Source organism: Apostichopus japonicus, chromosome 17 (genome assembly GCF_037975245.1).
Source record: "Apostichopus japonicus isolate 1M-3 chromosome 17, ASM3797524v1, whole genome shotgun sequence".
Classification (NCBI taxonomy): domain Eukaryota; kingdom Metazoa; phylum Echinodermata; class Holothuroidea; order Aspidochirotida; family Stichopodidae; genus Apostichopus; species Apostichopus japonicus.
The window spans coordinates 14222966-14242640 of record NC_092577.1 but is presented as its reverse complement, the minus strand read 5'-3'; the positions used below and the strand labels follow the sequence as shown (position 1 = coordinate 14242640).

The 19675-nt window shown below is 38.6% G+C and overlaps 1 protein-coding gene across 1 annotated transcript in view; it reads right to left on the bottom strand.

Moving 5' to 3' along the window:
- LOC139984264 (O-acyltransferase like protein-like) overlaps window positions 1–17023 on the bottom strand; it is a 29329-nt gene extending 12306 nt beyond the window's left edge. The window contains exons 1-8 of the mRNA XM_071998098.1: window positions 14718–17023; window positions 9242–9399; window positions 7925–7997; window positions 7331–7415; window positions 4861–5168; window positions 3575–3745; window positions 1951–2047; window positions 615–885 (exon numbers count right to left, since the gene is read on the bottom strand). Of these exons, the coding sequence (XP_071854199.1) occupies window positions 615–885; window positions 1951–2047; window positions 3575–3745; window positions 4861–5168; window positions 7331–7415; window positions 7925–7997; window positions 9242–9399; window positions 14718–15018 (1464 nt within the window). The 5' untranslated portion in view covers window positions 15019–17023. The remainder of the gene's footprint in view (window positions 1–614; window positions 886–1950; window positions 2048–3574; window positions 3746–4860; window positions 5169–7330; window positions 7416–7924; window positions 7998–9241; window positions 9400–14717) is intronic.
- Between the last annotated feature and the right edge of the window lie 2652 nt (window positions 17024–19675).

Genomic DNA, 19675 nt, shown 5'->3' with positions numbered 1-19675 from the left:
AACTATACGACCGCATTTACTCAAGTTGGTCGATCGTTAAATTACTCTATGTCAAATTAATTATATTCGGAAAAGACTAAAGGTTTGATCAGACTCCAAATTCTGTCTGCTGCAGCTGTGTTTTTGTTCTCTTCAGTATTGAAATTGGGAATTGGAAATGTTGACTGATTCTACTGTGATATTTGTGACCAATAAAAAACGATTGTGGGCTTCTCCTGAAGTTCATACGTAATATAACACACTGTTATCATTGTTTAGCCGCACATTGAACACACACAGATACGCAGGTGTGTTTAACATTCAGACTGAGGACCCATTGTTTTTTTTTTCCATTGTTAAAATCCACGTAACCTAACCTTAACAATACCCCTGAACAATTAAATTTTTCCGAGGACGTGATAATTCTTTTGAAATGACGTGTGAGGACATGGAGTTTCTTTGTTTAAGTCCTCAGTCAGAATAAACAACAAGTGCACCATGATAGCAACATCATTCATTGTAAAAGATGTTGTTGTTCCTCACTAAAGCAATGACAGTGTGCCAGGCTATGTAGAAAGAGATATAACTCTACCCACTTCCCCAAGGCCACCCCTTCCCCCACATTAAGTACTCACCTGACTCACGTTGCCAGGGTAGGGTACCAAATTATTAATGTATAACAGATTAGCCCACCAATATTGTTGGCAGATAGCTCGACCTCCAGCAAATGTTTCATATTTTCTGCTCCCTTCTCCAATCTGGATGACAATCGAAGTCCATATACCGAGACAGACCATGTAGACAGGAGTAAGTCGAATGTATCGATGAACATAGAACATGACCCAGTTCATTTTACCATCTGACTTGTCTAATTGCTTGAGGGTCAGGTAGGTTACAAGTAGACCACTGGTGAGGGGTGTTGAATTTAGACAGCAGCCCCCAAAAAATATGGGTGGAAAAGTAAGAAGTGTAAAGTCAACATGATTATAAATTCACGTATAGAGTTACTATAGTAACATACTAACCTGAGATGATTTTAGACTTGTTTGATGATATTCTCATATACGATGATGTTTTTACCCTTTCATCTATGAATAGGGTTGGGGTCTTTGCAATTGTTACTAGCAGACTGGGCCGTCGAGAGTGAGGGTTGGGCAACTGATCAGTTTTCTCGAGAAAATTATGTCAAGGCTTTTTATTTTTTTTCAAGTCTTCATGTTTCCCCCAGTACGTTATGAAAATGGCAACATATTATTTTATATTCCATATTTCCACAGGCCCCCAAATTCACCATCAGTATTTGGAGTGTGTGCCATACCCGACTGAAGCCCAACAAGTTCTCTTCATCTCACTATTCAAGCCTGCTCACATACAGTATACTATTTCAACATTATCTACTTTATAAGCATAAATGACGGTTTCGTTTCCAGTCGCAGTCGTGGTTGAGAAAAAGGTTACGAAAGTATACACAGTATTGTAACAGAAAGGAACAAAACTACTTGCTAGTAAAGTATCATTGCAAGTGACATAATTATATATGCAGGTCTCTCACACATAAAACAATTACTTTGTTCTGGCGTCTGCATCTTGGAAACATAACTTTCGTCAGATACGTTCGTCAGATATGGTGATGATGTACAGGTATATATATATATATATGTTCATATGCACCCTTTAACATCTACCATTTGCTTCATATTGGCTACAACTTGGCGGTGGCCATAGTAAACTTGCCCTGCATACCGTTAGCTACTACAGATGACCCGCCCTACGAGTTAACACAAGCTATAGCTCAAAGACCAAAAGCAATGCTTCAATTACAGGAAACAGCCTGTGTGGACAAACGTTTGAAACGGCGGCAGCCGTCAGGCTACCCACTAATCACCGCACCCATCGGTCCCTTCACGCCCCCCTCTCACCGCCCCCCGTCCAGTCCATTACCCGCACAGTTTAATATAATCAACCGTATACCTCAGAACAAGAAATGTATCCACTCCATAAGTTGCCTGCCAGTTGAATGCAAACCACGGCTTTGATCCGATTTCTCTGAATACGTAATTCGCATTATCTGTCCACAAATCAAAAAATGAAGGTAAAAATATGTTATCCATCAAATGTGCTAGATCAAACATTAATGCCGAAATCTGTATCACATTGCTGTTTCAAACCGCAAATTTTAAAATTCAAATTTCGTACTGAATGACTTACACGAAATTGTTTGCTTTATATTATTACATTTATTTTTTAACATATTTTTCTTTTCAATAATACTTACAATTTAACCAGACAGCAAAACTGCTGTGTGGTTTCGATGACGCTACATGAATAATCTTGTATGAATGTGACACATTAGGCTCTAGCGTATAGCCAGGATGAGCAACACAATTCAATTTAAGTAGTACAGCAAAAAGCATTGAGATATGACAAACACTATTCACATTGGCAGGTGATGAACGAGATGGAAACTATTCAGCATGTATTCAGCATGCAGATTAATCTCTACCAAAGACAAAAGGCTTCTTCCACTCAATGTGGTACACCTACAAGCCGTACATTTAGCAGGCGCGGGGGGATTTTTACCCCCTGGTCTCCAAGATTTTGCGTCTGGTTTGCCTCTAAAAAATCTAACTAGGTGACAGTTAATTTTCGTGAACGGCGCCTGGTCATTTCCCAACGTTACTACATCCAAACCTGAAGTTTTTATTTGGCACTGAAACTCAACATTTGCGAAATACAACGGAAAACTGCAACAACAGAAACAAAGATATAATACCGATGATTCACAATGATATCATCCATTCCAATAGCAACGACGTATATGTACCAACAATACAACGTTCATTATATACCTTTTTGTACAGGGATGTATGCAGCGACGTACATAGCAACACCAAAAGTTACCGAAACACTTAAGTCAATGGAGATTTGGTCGAGACTTCTGATGCTTATCTACGGATGCCCTTAAGCTAATTTCCCTTTTGCCAACAGCCTCTCATGTTCTTATGAGGCGAAGCGCACATGTTATCTAATAGGCTGGTCGGTGGGAGATACGGTAGGTTATTAACTCACATTGCTTGCAAGGGCTGAGCGAGTGTTCGTCCGACATTGCACTTACACATGCAAAGAATAATTGGAAAGCTTAAGAAACCAACATAAAGCTTATAATTACAATGTGAGCATTGAATATTTCTTCTGCCGATCCCCAAGAGCTGACATATTGTACTAAATGAACAAAAGCACGAAACAAAGAGGGTATTGCAAGATGCACAGTTTGTCCAAGCTTCCCTTCTTAAGATCACGTTTAGGCTTCCACAATTGGACCCCTGGTGACCCCTAATGAATTTTGACCTCCACCAAAAACCACATGATTCTTTTACTTAATGTGGTACTTTTTCACACCAAATATGAGTTTTTTCCAAGATTCCCTTCTTGAAATATCGTGTTTAAATATCAAGGCGTCACAAATACACACGCACGCACACCTACTATCCGCCTACATGACTAAAAATGTTAAGATTATCATTGAAACCAAAAACTGCGCATTCAACCTCAAATTATTTCTTTCATGCAACTCTCTCTCTAAAAATCAACCTACCCAAGCGCGTGCCACGGAGCAGACGAAGGCAGTGGTACCATATAATCCACCACATGCTCAAACAACGGAGACCGTTGAGGGCACCAAGGTTCGCTGCAGGTTTCTTGGCGTTTAATACTTGAGATCCGTTTGTGACGAACGAGAGAGACATCAATACCTTGTGAAGAATTACTGATAAAAGAAAGACAAAAAACACATCATTCTTTGAATTATAAGTTTAGTGGCCGCAGATAATATACCGATATATATAAATATAGGAATATATTAAAGAAATTCTAGATAAAAATTTAGTGTATCCACACAAAAAAAATCCTTTTGATATGTTTTGTTTTTTAAACCTGCAACCCAAGTAGTAAAATTACTCGCACAGTGTGTTATTATTATTATTTTCTTCGAATTTTCGATTTTAGCAATACGTGATCCTTACAAGGGATCCAACACTGACATTAATGTACATGTTTTATATATATATATATAAATCGTAATGAGAACAGTGAAAAAACTTCCAGCCTCCACCGGGATTCGAACCCGGGCCTCCCGCTCTGTACGCGGACACCCTAACCACTAGGCTATGGACACTGGTTGTATGTCCAGAGGTTCGAAACCGGTAAGGAAGGTTGTAATTCCACTGTAGGCGTTTGTCATCTGTATCGAACAATACTAGTTCTGTTTTTGGTGACATATTTTGCCTTACTCAAATCGAAAGAGACACTATATATACCATATATATCGACGACCGACAACGGTTGTTTTTTTTTTTAGATAAAAAAATATTAGCCCAATATTTCGTAAGATATCCGATGGTATCATTTCTTTTCTCATAGTGTATTATTATTTCATAAATTGCCTGTGGTATAGAGTTTCTGGTTATATTGATTCAATAACGTGACCAAAGTGGTTTAAAACTTTTATACAACAACATAAAGCATGCGACATATTGAGAGCTAGGTTCCAAACGAAAAATAATACAACCAAAGTCAGTATATGTATACATATGTACATGAACTGACTGTACTGTCTAATGGTGAGGTGATATCATTAATGGTTTCAAAGTAGCCTATACCTGTCATAACATGTGGACGAAACTTCAATACACTCTAAAAACAAAAGAGTGAATTTTCACTCGTTTGGAGTGAATTTGTTCACTCCTTTGTAAAGAGTGAATATTAAGAACTTTAGCTTTGAAATACGAAGATTTCTGTTGTCTAATGGAGTGAATTTCCGCTCCTTTGGAGTTAAATTTTTTTCGTATGTATTTTTTTTTTCATAACAGAATTCGAAATTACCATTTCCCGACGAAACCGCCTGACTTGTAGTAACTTCACCCCTTTCGATGTTTTCAGCAATTCGATCGTGTTCATTTGCAGAAGGGACAGACCCTGGGGTGGGGACTTCACTACCAGTTTGAGGGGCGCCCTCTTTAAGCGGCAACCTCCCTGCCTCATCTTCTCTCTGTGCTTCATCAATATTAGTTTCCTCTTGTGTAGTCGATACGTTAACAATAACAGCTGTCTCCGTGTTTTTACGACGCCGGAAGACAAGGTCATAGCTCGTACCGACTATGGCAGCAACACCAAAGAGACACAAAATGATCCTGAAATGTGTGAAATGATTTTATTGATTTATCTTCGTTCTTAATAATAACTTTATCTACATTCAAGTTTCCATTGGTCAAGTGCATGTTTATACAAAACAAATGACGAAAATGGCAATGAAAAAGTCCATATGAGGTCGACAAAACTGTCCTGCAATAATCTAGAAGAAGAAGGGGAAAAATAGTCACCCATGTTTTATTTCAAAAAGCATATCCACCGTATTTAACCCACATATACAACAAATTGTAATATTGTAACATTTTCATTTGCAATCATTGTTTCAGATTTTTAGTAAATGAATGAAAGTTGACTAATGATTGACAAGTTAACGACCATACATTGTTATGTATCATTGCTGAGCATCGAAACCGCTGTCGAAATCAAAACACAAAGCTTGGTTTGTCGATTTGTGAATGAAGGGAGTATACAAAGATTCGTCGCATGACATGAGGTGAATGAACTTGTATGTAATCATGTTAAAATAAATTGAAAACCTGCACAGTGTACCATACAAACAGCAGCATGCACACACCTATGAAGTTGTGTGTACTCATTGAACTTCTAAAAGCCCGACCACGCACTGTCCGACGTGATCACGACGTCACGTGACTCTACCCGACCATTGTAGTTAGTCGTATTGATAATCTGCCAGTACGGGTGTCTGTACACGACTGATCTAGATTTCGCAACTGTTAGGTAACGTAGGGGTTCTTTTCCCGGCTAGCAGTCTGCCATGTACTACGTTGATGCACGATTAAAACTGCGCAGTTATAAGTAATGTAAAGCACACTGTACGACTGACCCCCCCCCCCCTGACCCGAGACTCAAATCAGGCCGTCGTTAACGTGGAAAATCTGTTTCCTCAAAAAGACATAGTCCTACGACTGACGCTCACTGACCAGCGCCCACAACGACTGTTGTTGTAAACGACTGCGTCGGCGCTGATCAGTCGGTCAGTGTACGAGGGGTGAGGGGGTGAGGGGGGTGGGGTGGGGGGGGGCTAGAGGGAGAGGGAGAGGGGAGGGAGAGTCAGTGTACGGGGGGTGAGGGGGAGGGAGGGTCAGTTGTAAGTGTAATAGAGTTGTGCCGGATCGTGATCAGACGGGAAGTGTGCGGTGGGCTAATTAGTGGTGATTGTGATCCACGCTTAATTCCTCTCTATGCTCACATTCACTTTGTCCATGTCTTTGCGTGTGTCCTGGTTTATCTCACTGTAGAATGCTTGAGCGTTCACTCTTATCAATGAGTTGTTACAAGAAGAACTAAAGCGAAATTGATTTCACTGTTTAAAGAGTGATATTAGGCAGAATCTAATTGGTCGTGATATTTTAGTCTAACCGGTTTATGCTATAATTCTGGAATTTAGATAGATGATGATGATGTTGTCGGCTCCTCTGTGCGGACATGGTTACTTTGGTAAAAAAAAATTGGCATCAAAACTCCTTCCTCATGCTGAATCGAAGCATAAAATAGCAACTTTAGAGCTGCACCACTTGCAAATATATATTGCAACTATTATTTTGTATTGTTTGTACTAGAAATATAACATCTGAAAGAATATACCCTTAAGCAATGGTTTCAGGCAGGAGCAATTAATCACTAAAAATAGCACATTTTTTAATGAAAAGTACAAAATCCGAATATTTTGACACTTTTAAATTGACCTAACTCCACAAGACAATGTTTTTGTAGCCTTATTTGTTATTTCCTGTTCTATCGGATAGACTCTATAGGCTGAGAAATGAGACCTCAAAAGTCAAGAAAAGGCCGAAATGCCACGGTGGTGACATATTGCGGAATTTCAAAGTGTGATAAATCAACCGATTGTGAAGCAATGCAACTGACATTTTCAGAATATATAATAATTTCATGATGATCCACGGATTTGACACGGAATGACCCATTATTAAAAGTAAATTTGGGTCCAAAGTCATCCTTTAAGACTAAATTTACTTCAAGCAGCCTGAGGAGAAGACAGATATCATACTCTCAACATAATATATGCTCCCATGCCCTTTGGAATTCAGCATGTACCGGTAAAGTGGTAATATAGGGTCAATGTCTGTACCTATCATAGTGTTGAGTATGAAGATTGTATACAAGGGTTGAGAACGTTTGATGTTTCTATCGTTACCATAGTAACTACATGATTAAAACTCACATGACGAATATTGAATCCCAGGTCCATGGCCTGTCGATTACACAGGTGAAGTAAACTTCACGGTTCATATTATATTTCGCAAGAACTATGAACAAGAGGAAAAAAGGTAACATATCAGGTGAAATATTATATTCGAAGAGAGATAAGACATTTGTTCCCAGATTATTTATCCTAACTTCGTAACTATACGTTGTTTTGTACTATTAGGTACTACCCCCCCCCCCTCTCCCAGCCCCACCACCAACCTCGCCGATGCGCAGCGTACGTGTTCGGCACGTTTTATGTATATATGTACATATTTGTATGGGTAACAGTTTCAACAATTAGGCCTAGTAATTTGGGGGTCATTGCGCAACGGAAGGTAAGCTCTATAAATAGTTTGATAAACACATCTGACGAACCCGTTATGTCAAGTTGCATAGGCCTAGTATATAGTAGTAAGTTGGATCTCGTCTATCCGACATGCTTAGTGATTAACCTCCGCCACGTCACGTATCACGATCGTGTGCAAGGTTTATTACTTCCTCGAAATTGTTAATGTTAACAATATGTCAAGTTGCATACAATAAGGCAAACACAGTAATGACGTCATACCTGCGTTAACGAACAAGTTGAGATCCACGTCGGAACACGACTCCGGCACACAAAGGCCAATTTCAAACGGATACTAAAATAAAGAATGTAAATGATACAAATATCTGATAATAAATATGACAATTATCAATTCTTATTATTTTTAAGAAGCAGCGATTTCACGGGTTGGTCAATGCAATAGCACTGAATTATGTTGATATACTATAAAGAATGTTAACCCAAGTAACTATAAAACGCGGTAAATGTAAGTTTCCTTTTCATATAAAAAATTGTTACTATGGATTTGGTTCAACGCCTTTGAATATAAATAGATTGAACATGATGGTATAGGTGTAAATAATACCACAACTACATTAATGTACGTATGTCACTCTATAAAAGAAACTATTTTAAAGTGGGCTAATGTGGTGGTGATTGGTGTGGCATATTTTCAGATATTATCATCGTCGTCGCTTTGGCTTTCCTTTTTCTTTCCTTTTTTTGTAAGAAAGAGAATAAGTTAAAAGATAGATGGTGTCAAAATAATTAAAAAATTTCAAAGTTAGTGATCTTCAAGGACTTTAGAATGAGTCAGTTGTTTATATTACTCCCATCGACCAATCGGAAGAGTTGGGGCTCATTATCCTGTAACATTCGAATAAGTTAAAAAAAACTGAACTATTGTAGTACGGAACTGTTTAAGTGCCATTAGCTACATATATCATGAAGGTGTAGCAGGAAATGTCCGCTGAAAGCTGATACATAGCTACTGTTTATATGCTCTAATGGCCTCGGAAGGTGACGAATTCTCAGTGTGTAAGTCTATGCAGGTACCACATACAGTCTGGCGTTAAGAATGTCTCCATGGCAACGCAACTCTCCTCTAGTAGTCGGACAGGAAACCGGAAATAGACGGAAGTTTCACAAACCCACGCAAAAATATCGTCCGGGTTAATGAATTATGTCTATTATGTCACCCCGGGCCACATTTTCAAGCCTTCCTTTTGCCCTAAGTATGTCATAGCAACGAGAATAGGCTACATTATGCTCTTTAATATTGCTCGCACAGAGACGGTAGGACTGTATCACCTCCACTCCCTACCCCACCCTGGCTCCGCTTATCAGACCTTTTTCCGAAAGATACAATTGCCCCACACATTTCCATTCACAATTCATGCGGAACGGATACAAGGTTGATTTAACTTGGCCCATGCAATACTCCTCCCCACGCCCCACGTCCCACGCCCCACACCCACCTTTTCACTCTTCCTGCCTCCTCAGATGAACTCTCACTAATATTTTACGATTTTATCTTCTTTTTCTTTCGTTTTGTCTTACCGGAGGCACATTCATGTCGCAAACTTTGGCTGTCATAGGTATTTCTCGCAAAGGGTTTTCCTTAACGGCAACACATAATTCGAAGTTGGCCAGGTACTGCACGTTCCCTGTAAATGCCATGGTGATTGGTGTAGGTGGATTGGCATTAGACGCCCTTACTGGGGTGAGAAAATAACAAGGAATGTACAAAGTAAGCTACATATATGAAAATCGAAGAATTAATGATGATAATAATAATCATAATAATAATAATAATAATAATAATAATAATAATAATAATAATAATAATAATAATAATAATAATAATAATAATAATAATAATAATAATAATAATAATAATAATAATAATAATAATAATAATAATTATAATTATAATAATAATAATAATAATAATTATAATAATAATAATAATAATAATAAAATTAATAAATAAATATAATTTAAAATAATGATTAAAAATATTAATGATAATAATACTACTTAGAAATCATAATAATAATGATAATCTGCAGCAGCAGTTATTTTTACGACGCTTAAGCGACCAAAATTTTGGGAGAAGCCTGCAAGGGCTTATGCATTACAACTTTCACGGCGGTTGGCTTCCAATTCAATATTTTAACAAAAAATGTGGAATCTTTTCAATTTAAAAAGTCATTTCAGATGGGAAAACCGTACATTGCTCTTGGATGAAAAACCCACCTTATTGTGGTACCCGGCCGGCCACAACACCGGTTTAGGGCAAGGCAAGTGACTATTTCGTCGTGTTGCCAGTGTGCTAGTCTATGACACCCCCTTAAGAAGTGGTTCCATTCGGGGGATATTCTAAACTAGTACAGAGATCCACCACCCCCACCCCTCACCACCCCTTCCCCTCCCAGTATATGACCAGCGATAAGTCACGTAGAGTGGAATTTCATCTCCGATTGACACAATACGTAGATCTGATGGTATATTGCACTACGTGAGCTACAGTGTGGTTCATAGTATAAGATTATACTAGTAATATGAGTCTATTTGACTCTTTTCGGCCTATTTCTAATTAATGTGACGGTGGAACACAGCGAAGTAGTATATATACGAAATATTGATTGAAGTTCCAAAGTTGTATAAATCTTGCTTGTTTACAAACAGTATGTGGACATTCGGTGATTCAAACGTTGTGAGAGTAATGTGCTCTGTTTCTCTTCGCTGTTATCATAGAACAACAATATAGGGAAAGCAACAATTGCAGGCTATCCCTCAGATAAGAGATGGGAGCAGTGAGTGACTGTGGAAACTGTTATTGTACCTTCAATACTTTTAAATGTTTCTCTGTAATTATCAGCAAATTATTGAGATGAAAGATGACTTTAATGATGCGAGCGTAATTGATAATACTTTTGCATGATGTTGAATCGACGAGATTTATTCAATGATCACTTTGTCGTTTGGTTGCAAGATGTTGAATGACTCATTTATTAAATTTAAGGAATGTGTCCCTTTCTTGCAAGATGTTAAATGATTATCTGCACAATTAATCATTTTGGTGAAATTCTCTACTATAGTAACAAAATGATCTTAACGTGTTGACGGCATTTTAACAATTCCATATCCTTAAGAGTATTTCCATTTAAGTGTGATGAATCTAGGCCAGCTCCCCCTTCCTTCCTCAGACCTTCATTTCTCCTAAAGACCAGCTACCCCCCCCTTTTTTTCCCTCTCCCACCCTCAGTTACTCTACTGAAAAACGTTTAATAACAGTGCAGTGGCATGATGAAATTGGATAAGATAAATTAGGATTATCCATGCCAGTGGTACCATCGGACACTCGGAGTGCCCATCAGGTGTAACCATAGTCTTGGCCAAGTCGTTTTAATACTATTTTTCTCGCGTGCGAAATGTACATGCCTCAGAGTCCGTTTCCGCCTATCACGAATGTGCTTGCTCATTGTATTTTACATGCCCGAGGATCTGTCCGATACCAACGTCTTGGACATCCTAGTATCAAAAGTGTGGCTGGGCGTTCTCTGGGCTGTACAACAAATAGATGATGGAAAATAGCTTTGTGAAAAGAAAGGTACACTAGGCTGTTCATACTAGGATATTAACAAGGCTAGTGAAACCATTGCGTGGTAGAGATCTCTCGCTGTAGTCTTAATAAGTACATCGGTCGTGGAACATTTGGTTAAAAAAGCAAAATTGAGCAATCAACGTCCGGTCCTTTGCCTACTTTTCATCCGTTACCAATTACCGGTTACGCCTAAAGAGTACATTCATATTGATAATAGCCTACTTGACCCCGTTAGTTTCAGGAAGTCATTGTCAGAGGAAGGCTCAAAGACAACAATATTTATATCGTACCAGCTGTCGATTAGAAAGCTGCAATGTTTCATTGCGGAAGTCTTTAACTTTGACTGCTTTGGTATCAGGAATACCCCTTTTGAGGCATAGGTTGATGAAACGATGACAATATGCCGTAACTCTCATCAGCTTTCCGATGTTCCGTATCGGCTGACAATCAAATGGGGCTGATACCTCTCCACTTGTACTCATCAGATGGGCTTCTTGCCCTCGATAGGATTTTTCTTCGTGTTTGTTACCCTTATTCAGTACTAATGGCAAGTGTTTTTTTTTTTTTTTTGACCTGGTGACCATTTGGGCCAATAGGTCTTCTTTCGGATGGTCCAGTTAGGACCGGTCAACCAGTTTGACTCTGGATTCTCCTTTGTGTCCAGTTAGGTGAATGTAATGTTACCTTTACCGACAATCTCTTGGGTCCTTTTTGGATATATGCTAGAAGCTCCTTCTCGGAATGAATCCAATGTAGGGTGATATGTGAATCACTCCACAAACTGTTTTCACTCACTGGGTAGTGCAGCTCTTTCTCTACAAATCTCATAGCCCTAGATCCAATCATTGCTGCAGTGAGCTCCAGCTAGAGAAGAGTCATTTTTCGTTCAATAGGAGCAAAACGGGCTTTGGCAAATATCATATGCACTTCACGGTAGATGCTACCTTCTGCCTAACATAGACACAGGCATAATAAGCTCCCATCTCACCACTTAGGATCCATCTTGGGATTCTAAGTTTCTTTGCTCCTACAAGCTCCCTTTTAAGCGCCTCCACTTGACCACATAGACTTCTGGCAAGGGATCATCCCAATCGACTTTCTCTTTCCACATTTCTTGGTGGAGTATCTTTCCTCTGATTGTTATAGGACTTAGAAACCCCAGTGGATCAAATGTCAATAAATAAAAAATAAAAAAAATACCTCAATAAATAAGAGAGGATCTGTTTGTAATCTGAAGATTATCTACAAGCAACTTAGTTTGTATCCACTTGGATGTCCCAAAGCATCCCAAGCACGCTGACTTCCGTGTTATTTGCTCTTTCTTTCTCTGGCAGCATTATGTTGAATTCTTCGCTGTTGGAGAACCATTCTCTAAGATACAATGAATCATTGTTAAAAGGTTGTTTTGCCTCTCGGTATAGCTTTACAGCTTCCTGAACGCTGTTTGAGCCGATGATCACATTTTCAACGTACACATTGCTCTTGTTTTGATTGCTGACATCACCAGGATTTTTATCCAGATGGAAGTTGATCGTGCCCTCAACTAGTAGGGTGAAGCGACAACTCCAAAGGGAATTCTGGAGAAACGGTACACTTGTATATTGCCATCGATGATAGGCATTGTATGGTCTTTCAGCCACAGAAATTGTCTCGCATCTCTATCTTCCAATCGTAGGCTTCTCAATGTATGATACCTATGTAATCTTTGGTAATCGAAAACGTATCGTATTTTCATTTGTTGTTTGTGCACTGGCATCGTACACCACTCTTAGTTTGGTAGTTGCCTTGTCTTCCCTATTTAATTCTAAATGGGTAATGTAATGTACGCTAGGACCTCTGGTTGTATACATGTCGATGCATCAACTATACAAGCCTGCATTTGATCCTTAATGATTTGATTGTATTTCTGAAACCTACAAGTTGGTTCCCCAGATGGGCACAGACTCTTTAGTGTGGATGAAATTCGCCCTTTGGCAGTACTGGAATTGCTTGGCAGAACGATCTTATCATCTTTCCAAGAGAAACCCATGGTATATCGACCATTTTCATCTTAGACGGTATCTGTGAATCGTTGTAGGATTTCCTCATCTTTTGGTGCCTGACTGAGATCATCGGATTGGATTCCAATAGTTTCTAGATCGCATAATTGCTGTATGGGGTCTTCCCTCCTACTCAGGCATAACATTTGATTTACTTTCAATTGTTGCTTGTTGATAAATGGATCAACTTCTCTTTTATCAGATATTGGATCTGTCATCTTTTTAGCCGCTCCACAAAGGATATTTCCCAGTGGTGGGTGGTGGACTACTACGCTTTCTTGAATAGCTGTTATAGGCAAACCAGCACCCATGAGATCATACCGGTAATCGATCCCGATTATGATGTCGATTGGCATTGATTTGCTCGAGTTAGGTGGCATGTTGAGAGAATTTAAAGCCTAAATTTTCTTCCAGGTAGCTTTATCGAAACAAATTGCCTCTAATCCTATTGGTGGGGCTATTTAAGGAATACTGTGGGCCTTGATATTAAGCCTAAAACTCTAGGCCCATTTAATTCTAATTCCTCCATTATTGCCACTACTGTTTAATCCTGAACTGTGTTAAATTTTGAGGTTTCCAATTTACCGGCTTCTGTGATCTCAAATATAGTCTTTCAGCAGCCTCTGCACTAATACAGGTTACTTTTGCCCCTGTATCTAGAAAAAAAATTGCATATGTTTCTCTCTTTGGTCACTGGATTGGTGATTGGATATTTAAAAGCTGCCATGATAGTCCCATTTTCTTTTCGACTAGCTGTTTGGTAGCTGTCAATCTGCACCTTTTGCACATTAATGTTTGCTGGCTGCTCAAGTTCTTGCGGGGTTTATGACGGGTGGGGTGAGATCAGTTTGAATTATCGCAAAGATTGATATGCCTTGTAAATAAGATATAATTGTTTTAAAAGGGATATTCCAGGAGGCGAACTAAATTACTTGTTCACAATGCTGGAGATTATCTGCACCTTCAGGTCAACACCACATCCTCATACCATTTTATATGGCGACGTAATGTCATATTTTGTGAAAGCATCTGGCAACAGCTGTACAGTTAATGATGTAACGACAGAAACTCAGATGAAATGCTTGTTTCTTCACAGTATTTAATCACTTTATCACCGGTGGACAAATACATGTTTCTACAAGAAAGTTACATTTTGATGAAAACTGATTCCAAACCTTTCACAGGTTAGCAAACACTTCAGATATAATCACCTGGGTTTCCATCGGAATTATTCTTCACCTTTATCACGACCCCCTGAACCCCTCAATGGGGGTGTGTGAGTGGCTCGTGACTGCCAGCAATTTGATGAATCTCTATCAATGTAGCAGACTACTATTTACATAAATGAAGCAGGAATAAGGAGATGTGAAATAAGCACAGTTCTTACCTTGTAAGGCGTATTCCTTGAAGGTCAAAACATCTGACACTAGGGTCCATCCATCTTTCAAACATTCATCCGAGACATTTGAACTCAATTCGGCGAAGACACCGCTTAACCCGGACACAGTCGGTTCACCAAGCATTGTGTACATCAGATCCAGCTCGGTTACATTATCAAACGCGATCTCCAGAAATTCAAAGTAAGCTTCGCTTGGCAGGAATAAATCGTTTTGGCTTTGACATATTGGTGCAAAAATACCCAGTAGAATTACCAATGCACTGGCAATAGACAACCTCGGGTGCACCATGATTAAAGAGTCATCAAGTGTAGCTGGCAACACTTTTACCCGAATTGTTCACAATATGTGTATCTTTTCAACGATGATCAGCGCACAATACTAATATAGTACATAAACAACGTCTTTTCGAATTGTTTTTCAGATCAGACTTCCCGCAGAGCAATGTTTGTTCTCAATTAAGGTAAAACGGGGCAGTCTGAGTAAACTTGACGGTTGGAGTTTCTATTAGCATATATCACTAGAAATGTAAACACGTTCGTAGACAGCGATGGGCTTACAGTCAAACCGTACAGTATTGTAAGTAATCCTGAACTCGAACGCCAATTGCAATATAAACGAGTATATATGTAAACACTAGCTATATTCATATGGACGAGGCTAGATTCAAGGTGTTTCGAAAACAGATATGTTGACCCGTGACGTACTTCCGTTTCCAAGAGCCCCTTCTATTATTCATATGGCAGTTGCGCGAAATGAAAAGTGTAAATTACTTGTACATGTTGTTGATGACGGCTACTCAGGCTGAAGATTAACCTGAAGATGACGGCAACTAGGCAGCATGGGCGTCACTACTGTACGTAGTACTTAGACTTAGATGTATTCTCTCGACTTGAGATTTTTACGTTTGCGAAAATGGTTTGAGCCAGGCTTTGTTGCAGGTTGTAGCTGACGCAGCTTAGGCCCCATGACGAAGCCTAAGGTAGGCCTAACGGCATAACCGTTAGCCTTGGTAATGGTTGGTCAATTACTCTGTTGAACAGCTATGTTTAAACTAAATTGGGGGTCGATGGGGCAGGAATAAACTTTTATAAGGATTATATTTCTAGTGGAGGTGCTTATAAGCATTTTGAAAGCAGGAAAAGTGATATTCGTAGTTCTAACATTATCAGGAGGCATGCTAAGGTACATAGTTTAAGGAATAAGCTGAAAATTGTCTTTACCAATGCTAGAAGTATTCGTAAACATTTTTCTGAATATACTGTTCTTCTTGAGAATCTGAAACCTGATGTGTTTGGTATCACAACATTTGGTTAAGGGAGGACATTGATAGTGCTGAGGTGTCTTACCCGGGGTATATGTTGTGTATCGTCAGGACAGAAGGGATACTCCAAATGGAATTGGTGGGGGAGTTTACTGTATGTCAGGGATGATATTGTAAGTGTTGAGAAATCTCAGTTGCAATGTTCTTTTTTAAATGTCCTGTTATGTTCTAACTATTAGTGTTGTTTACCTTTCTCCTAACAGCAGCGAAGATAACGATGTCTTGCTGTTTGATTCGATTAGAAAGGCTGCTAAACGTGATGTTGTTGTAATAGGCGTCTTTAATTTTCCTCACATTATTTCACGTAAGAGTAATCCATGGGTCAATAATGACATTAAGAAGCTTTTGAATAAGAAGCGTTAACTTCTTCGTAAGGCTCAGTCCTCAAAATCGTCCGAGTACTGAATCAGCTACAAGAAAGTTAGAAATGTTGCCAAATCAGAGCTTGACAAGGCCTACTGGGCTTAAGTTAATGACCTGCTTTCCATCCTTGACAATAACAAGCGGATCTGGGCCTTTGTCAGGAATAGAAAAAAGGGAACCTCTCCCATCAAGGTTTGTTATTGGTGCTGTTACAGTTTTGAAACCTTCTGATGTTTCCAATTGTTTTAATTCTTATTTTACTAGTGTTTTTAGTGATCAATGTGAGCCACCATTGGTACAGCCTTCTTGTGAATTAAGCATTCCTCCCATGCATGATGTAACATTCACAGTGTTCGATATAAATCATACTATTAATAAATTACCTCTGAATAAATCACTTGATCCTGACGGTATTACTACTTAGTTATTACAGGAGTCTTCTAGTTTAATCTCTCCAGTACTACACAGAATAGTCTAATGTTCCCTAAATTGTGGCTGTCAACCAACTTTGTGGACTAACTCTAATGTCATTCCTATATATACACCTGGGAATAGTTCTGACATGACCAATTATAGGCCAATATCACTTACATCACTGGTTTTTAAAATACTGGAGAAGCTTTTATCTAGATCTATTTTATCACATGTGCAATAAAATAATAATATTCGGAATGATAATCAACATGGATTTGTTCCTCAGCTTTCCTGCAACACGCAGCCATGCAATATGACTTATAATTGGGCTAAGATGATAGATCTGTCTAATACTCCTTTTATTGATGCTATTTATTTTTATTTTACTAAGGCATTTGACAAAGTTGCTCATCATATATTACTGCATAAACTTGCCTCTCAGTCTAACATTTGTGGGTACACTTCGTACTGGAAGCTTTTGAATAGGACGCCACCAGCGTGTCCAGCATCAGGGCGAGCTTTCTTCTTGGGAATCGGTTAGATCAGGGTTGCCACAAGGTAGTGTTTTGGGACCATTAATATTTATTTTATTTATTATTGATATACCTTATAAGCTGGTGAATGATTCATCTGTTTCACTCTTTGCTGATGACGTTCTATTATACCGTAGAATTTATAGTGATGCGTATTACCAGAAAAAAATATTATCAATCCTCCAAATTACGTGCTACATGATAGTCAGTTGCAGTCTGTCTCATGCTTTAAATATTTAGGGCTGATTATATCCTGTAATCTACCCTGGGACGAGCACATTGCTTCAGTGTGTTTCGCGTTCACTCAAACTAATGGGATCCTTGCGCTCTATCTTTGCTGGCTTAGGCCATAAGCTCAGGCTTAATCTTTCTAAGTCTCCTATCCTTCCAATCATTGAGTATGTTGTCCCATCATGGGGTCTCCAAAACAAGGGTCAGACGGATAGACTGAAAAGCATTCAGAGACATGCTACACGTTTTATTTTGGGGGTAAGGCGACGCGACGTGTCCTATACCCAGAGGCTTACATGTTTAGACTGGTATTCCATCTCTAATCGTTTCAATATTTTTATTATTTCCTTCATTGTTCAATTCCTGTATCATTTGCGTGCAAGTTTCTTCTTATATCATTGTTAATTCCAGACACACTGACTAACTTCTGTTTAAACATATTTTTGCTAAAACAGAACTCTTAAGATCTCACCCCATTAATGTGTTTCCCAGACTTTGGTCTGGCCTTAGAGAGGAAATTAGAGACACATTATTGTGTGCTTCTTTGCAATCATTCTTGCATGGCAATGAAAACCCACTACCTTGACCACTCTATCACTGAGCAATAAACTTTTTTACATATTGTATACTGGATATTTGTATATTTATATCTTTTGGTATTTTTATACTTTTTCATTCTATTCCTACTCTTTAAATTTTACTATTTGATTGAGCAATGCAGACGTTCGGGTTACAGGAAGTTAGTTTCCTTTTGCTTGTCCTGATCCTCTTTCTGTTTCTACTTTGTGTTTGTTGTTGTATATTTGATGTTATTGGATCAGAAATATAATGAAATGAAAATATTGGATAGATGGTTCCAGTAGTAGGAAGGGTAGTAACTTTCTAGATGTTGTGCAAGATTGCTTTTTACATCAGCGTGTTACTTTCCCTACTGGGGGGATAACATCTTGGATCTTGTTTTGAGTTCTGATCCAAGCAATGTTGTTGATTTGACGGGCCTATGAAACTAGGAACAAGCGATCATGATACACTAACTGTTGATGTTGTCCCTGATTTTTCGAGATCAGATACAGAGGCAATTGAAACTTTACTAAAGGGTTTAGATTGGATTAATTCTTTAGAGATATGATTGCTTCTCAATCTTGGACTTGTTTAGCCGATAAGTTAAATTTAGGTCATTATGGCAAAACATGTACTATGGAAGAATCGTCGTCGTAAAAGCAGTATGCCTTCCTGTTTGAATAAGAAAGTTAGATGTGCAATTAGGCAAAAACGTAGAATGTGGAAGTTTTTTAGGAGGACTAATTCTGAATCCCTTTTGGTCAAGTTTAAAATTCATCAGCTGAAGGTAGAACGCTTAGTCTCTGATGCAAAATTGAATTTCGAAAATAACATTGCCATAAATATTAAGGATAACCCAAAGGCCTTATACTCTAATGTCAGGTCAAAGCAGAATGTTAAAGATGCTGTTGTTTCTCTTTTGGCACCACAGGCTGATAATATAGTTACTGATAGTCAGTATTTTGCAGATCTTTTGAACAACTATTTGTGTGGGTTTTTACAAGGGAAGATATTAGTAGTATTCCAGATTTTCAGGGGGGGGGGGGAAGTGATAGTCCTAAACTGCTTACGGTCTTATTTTTGGATGAGGTTGTCTTAAAGGAGCTGCTTTATCTAAATGTTTCTAAAGCTTCTGGACCTGATGCAACCCATACGTATTTGTTGAAGCCTTTTGCACACCATTTCTGCGTTCCACTCTCATTGTGTTCTTAGTAAATTTATGAATAAAAGTTATGTTCCTAAGGACTGGAGATGTGCTAATATTAACCCAATTTTCAAAAAGTGTAATAATTTTAAACCCTGTTATTATAGGCCCGTTAGTATCACAAGTATTGATTGTAAGGTCATGGAGACTATTTTTAAAAGGTCTTTGGTCAGTCACTTCGGCAGCCAGTCTTTGATCAGAGGGTCTCACATGGCTTGGTCAAAAAAGGTCTTGTCTTATTAAAATTCTTGAGTTTATGTAAAATGTAACAAGCTCACTAAATAGGCAGAAGTATATAGATGTTGTGTTCCTGGACTT